The 4,779-nt window shown below is 34.1% G+C and overlaps 1 protein-coding gene across 3 annotated transcripts in view; it reads right to left on the bottom strand.

The window, feature by feature from the left end:
• Positions 1 to 4,779, bottom strand: part of CD47 (CD47 molecule) — a 68,073-nt gene that overhangs the window by 17,555 nt on the left and 45,739 nt on the right. For all 3 annotated transcript variants that reach the window (XM_015823073.1, XM_015823075.1, XM_015823074.1), the window contains 4 exons: positions 4,090 to 4,191; positions 2,725 to 2,817; positions 1,703 to 1,798; positions 57 to 149 (listed from right to left, as the gene is read on the bottom strand). In XM_015823073.1, coding sequence (XP_015678559.1) covers positions 57 to 149; positions 1,703 to 1,798; positions 2,725 to 2,817; positions 4,090 to 4,191 — 384 coding nt within the window. The remainder of the gene's footprint in view (positions 1 to 56; positions 150 to 1,702; positions 1,799 to 2,724; positions 2,818 to 4,089; positions 4,192 to 4,779) is intronic.

Genomic DNA, 4,779 nt, shown 5'->3' with positions numbered 1-4,779 from the left:
TCAAACAGTCTTTGTATGAAATAAATGAGTAAACATTTTCTTCAGAAATTACTTACCAATAATAATAATGTAAATTAAGCCAATTGCTCCTACAGCACCAATAATTGCTAAGCCTGCAATCAGAACAGATCCATGTTTTGGCTGACATGCTGTTGAGAAAAAGAGGTGGGCATTTAGATTAGCAGTGAAAGATTATGAAAAGGGGGGCTCTAAACAATGTTGTATAGATGTTTGAGTGCTCATATACCTTACATTTTTCAGACATGATAGGAGATCATGCAAGGACATCATCAAATTATATACATAAATTAGATTTGATTTTTTCATGGCTTTACTATATAAAAGTTTGGACTAACAGAATTTTATTTATTTTTTTATGACAGAATAGTTTGTGCATGAATCTGCGTAATCTGTATAGAGAAGGTTGTATCAGTTAAAATAGTTACATAACAATTAAACATTTCCAAATATAAGAAGGAACCCACAACCCAGAGGCCTGACAGGCATATCTGGAATTTTAAGGGAACTCAAACTCTTACAAAAAATATGCCATGAAGGAAGCCTGACATGCATGACAAATGTCTGTCATGGTAATATATCTGTTCTCACAAACACCGATTCATCAGAGAGCAGGATACAGTAGTCCACAATACTGAACAAAACCGTAACCTCAAAAAATGATACTATTTAAATTGTATCAAAATGCTTCACAGTTCATATTATATAGGACTTCCATATCTAGGCTTCAAAAAATGCAATAATCACTAGATGGCAGCAAAGAGAGTTTTATCTATTATTTGGAATTTTACAGTTCTGATATGGGAGCCCCATATTAATGCAGTATCTTTATGTATAGCTTTATTTGTTATGTTTGTATCCCACCTGTCATACAAACGCTCAGGATGGGAAACATGAAAGCAATGCAAAAGATATAAAATACCATATTTGTTCAAAAGAAACAAATCACGAAAGGTAATATTTTTTTCCTCTTTGGCAGCTCCTTAAAGCAGCCATGTCTTTTAACCAGAGTTGAGTATCTGCTTTAAACAGCTGCAGCAGCAGCAGCAGCAGCACTCTGGGAAAATCCATGCTTGGCTTTAGGAGATGCCGACAGATGCTTACATGCAGGCCACTGTACCAAGTGCCTTTTCCCTCTTGAAACTGAAGCCATGCACAACCATAGCACATAGCAACTAGAAGGAAGGGAGGAAAGGAGTGACGGAAGGACCACAGAGAAATGGGTTAAGAAAATAGGAAGGAAAGCAAAAGGAGGGAATAAAATGAATAAACAGAAGGTAAGGGGGGGGGGAAGCAAGGGCAAGAAAGGAAAAAACAGACAGCATTACAAAGGCAAGCCCAAATTAAGCTACAGCTAAGCTAATATTCAAAGGTATTCATTCTTTTCAGCAGTGATGCTTGCAGTACTTTGGACTTTTGGTTTATTACCTTCTTTTCAAGACCATGTAAGATGATGCTGAGCTGCAAGGGCCAGCATTCTTTCCCATGCTAACTAGGACCCTGGAAGTCCAGAAACATTTGATATGGGTTGATAATATCTGAAAAGTATTGAATTTGATATAGACATATAGCTATGCTTTGTTGTAATTTTGTTTTAGTTTGTGACAGCCACTGTATAAAAGTTAAATAACTTCTTTAGAACCAAGCTGTAACACATATTACTTTGATAAAGTACATAGTTTACCTGTCACGCACAAAGCAAATCCAGCCACAGCAATTACATATCCAAGTGCTTTCAGAGCTAGCAAAATAACTGCAAAAAGTGGTTGCTTCTCAAAAACTAGGGAAAGAACAATAATGTTACTGAGAAAAGAACATATTCAGAAACAAATGAGAAACAGAACAAGTCAGGATCTTCCAAAAAATAATTTAAACTTGTACAAATATGTATCTGGCATATGGGGTATGAAGCAGCTAACAATATCAGGAAGGATAAATGGTATAATCCCAGAGTAACTTGTTTTATGTGAAATTCTCAATTATTTTTTCTTGTGTTCAATTGTGCAAGATTGTCAAAGACTGCCTGGACAAGTCTGTGAGTTTTCTTGGAAAGGTTTTTCAGAAGTAGCTTCCTATTGCCTCCTTCTAAGAGCTGAAAAAAAGTGATTTGTCCAAGATCACCCAGGTAATTTTGTATGGCTCCATCTTTTACTGATGAAAATTTCCATATTTAGAATGATTCATATTGTGGTGTCTTCTAAGCTTCGGTGCTCTAAGCTAGTGCCTACTTGGCCTTAGTCTAATGCCAACCCTGACAACAAGTACAGCCCATAAACCAGCCCATCAGTTAGTGTGCACCTACTTATAAACAAAGTAAAGTTTTGTACATATATCCCTAGTGGGTATTTTTAGCTCAAATTCTTGTCACAATAAAAGATCATCTCTTCACTTCAAGAAAAGTGATACTTTTGATACATCAAAGGAATCTCTAAGTGACATTTTGATATATCAACGAAAACAAAAAAATCCCCTTGGCAATGTCACAATTTGGTACTCTGGTGCCAATTCAAAATTCTGAATCTTTTGCTTCTTCTCCCCAAATGTTGTCTAAAATTCAATGAGAATACCGTTATTCAGTGCCAATATAGAATTTTTACTAATTTTATGATTTTCCCCCCTTCTGCATTCCCCCTACACCTTCAAAATTACATTTAACTTAGTCTCTAAAAAGAAATATAGCGATCAAGTAAATGAGAAGATTCTCACCTGATGTGAACAGGAAGTATAAAAGAGGCACTACAATGATTACAGGGATGACAATGAGGCCAATACCAGCTTTAACCGATGCTGTATATCCACCTGGATGAAGTCAATTTTAAAAAAAATCAATCCAGTCTTTACTGTCAAGCTATTATATAAGAATACCATTGATATTAAGAATAACTGCAATGGGAATCACAATAAATAGATCGTCAAGTTTAAGCCAAAGGATATTTCTACTTTTTTCAAGTTAACTTTTTTATTTTATTCCAATACAAATGGGCTGGAGGACCTGTGGATTTCCAGTTATTGTAGAATCACCATCATTCCCCACCACTAGCCATACTGGCTTGGAATAAAATTGCTACATGTGAAGAAAAAGGTTAGCCCTTAAGCTCTAAAATTTGCAACTAATAAAACTGCAGTAGGAAAGCAAGAAAGGGAACACATTTGGTATATACCTTCATCAATCCATATTTAATCCATATAATTTTTTGATATGTCACTAATTATTAGTTCTTAGCTAGAAAGCAATATTAACATTGGAAGAGAACATGTAAAATAGCTTATTATAAGAATTTCACTCTTGGAAATAATTGTGATGATTGTATTCTAAAATTAGCAGAAAATTATGAAGGTGACCTATTTAAGTGCCTCCTGAGGGAAAGAACAGCACAAGAGAAATACCATTCTCCTGTTAAATGTTTATCCAATAGTAAGGGGAATTTATCCTAACAACACAGGATGAAAATACTAATACAAATATTTTTAAATGACAAGAATTAATAGTGGAAATGCTTCATCTATATAAACTATTTTATATTTTAATGAAGGATTTCTATTCTTTCTGGTCTCCATTTTGGCTGTTTGTGACTGCAAATCAGCTGAACAAACAACAATGCATTTAAGATTCCTTTTATTTGATATTTGTGGTGATTTATTAAGAACAAGAAAACTAAAAATTATATTTTGTATAATAAAGTAAAAATCAGCAAGGAGAGTGAGAGGAAACCATGACCAATTATTTCATGACCTCAGAGATATCTGTGCTTTATAATATTTCTAATAAATAAATATTTAATATGTAGCAGGAATAATATATACCAAGGTTCTGTATTCAAAAGATCTGTTGGATCTATAAAGGACAGTTATAATAGTAGAAATAAAAGTAGTAATTTAATCAGGGTTAGGAATAATATCTTTAATTCACTCGATGACATTTTGAATCATTCCTACATTATATAATTTGCCTGTTTTTATGTAAAAACTGTTATCAGTCACATACTGGCTATTATCAAATTCAGTCTTGTTGTACATAGCTTAAGGCCCAATTTAGCTTGATGGAGTACATTTATTTATTAAAATTCTTACCTTGGGCAAAAAGAATGGTACCAGTCACAGCAAAAATTGTTATTAATAGTCCTGTAAAACTTAAGCCAATTTTCTTTTCAAATTCCATGTCAAACTTTATAGCTAAAAGAAAAATAAAAGATGAAAACAACAATTAGAGACTAAATGCTTAAATACATGGTTTTCAAATTATGCCTTTGAACAGCATCAACTGAATATTATTGCTGTGTGTGTGTGTGTGAGAGAGAGAGAGAGAGAGAGAGATTTGGGGTAGCATTAATTATAAAACACAATAATGTTTTAGAAATGAATCAATACATTGGCTTTGTTAAGATTGCACTCCCGTATTATTTATTTATTTATGCCTACTGCTCCTACAGTTTTACAAACCGTAGAAAAAAAACATAAAAAAACCATAAAAACTCACACAGAAGAGGGATATGACATCGAAGCTCACAAGTAGGTCACGAGCTTCGATGTCACATCCCTCTTCACCCAAGTGCCAATCAAAGAAGCCTTGACAGCTATCCAAAACAAATATAACCCCCCAAGCACATCCTAGATCTGACCAACCACTGCCTATCCAACACATACTTCATCTATAACGGACAAAAATACAAACAAATAGAAGGAGCACCCATGGGATCACCCCTCTCACCTGTCATTGCAAACCTCTACATGGAATACTTTGAAACCCAAGCTCTAGAAAAA

The sequence above is a fragment of the Protobothrops mucrosquamatus genome, unplaced genomic scaffold (assembly GCF_001527695.2).
Source record: "Protobothrops mucrosquamatus isolate PMUCROS unplaced genomic scaffold, P.Mucros_1.0 scaffold1759, whole genome shotgun sequence".
Classification (NCBI taxonomy): domain Eukaryota; kingdom Metazoa; phylum Chordata; class Lepidosauria; order Squamata; family Viperidae; genus Protobothrops; species Protobothrops mucrosquamatus.
The sequence above is the reverse complement of the archived record's forward strand: the minus strand, read 5'-3'. Positions and strand labels throughout refer to the sequence as shown.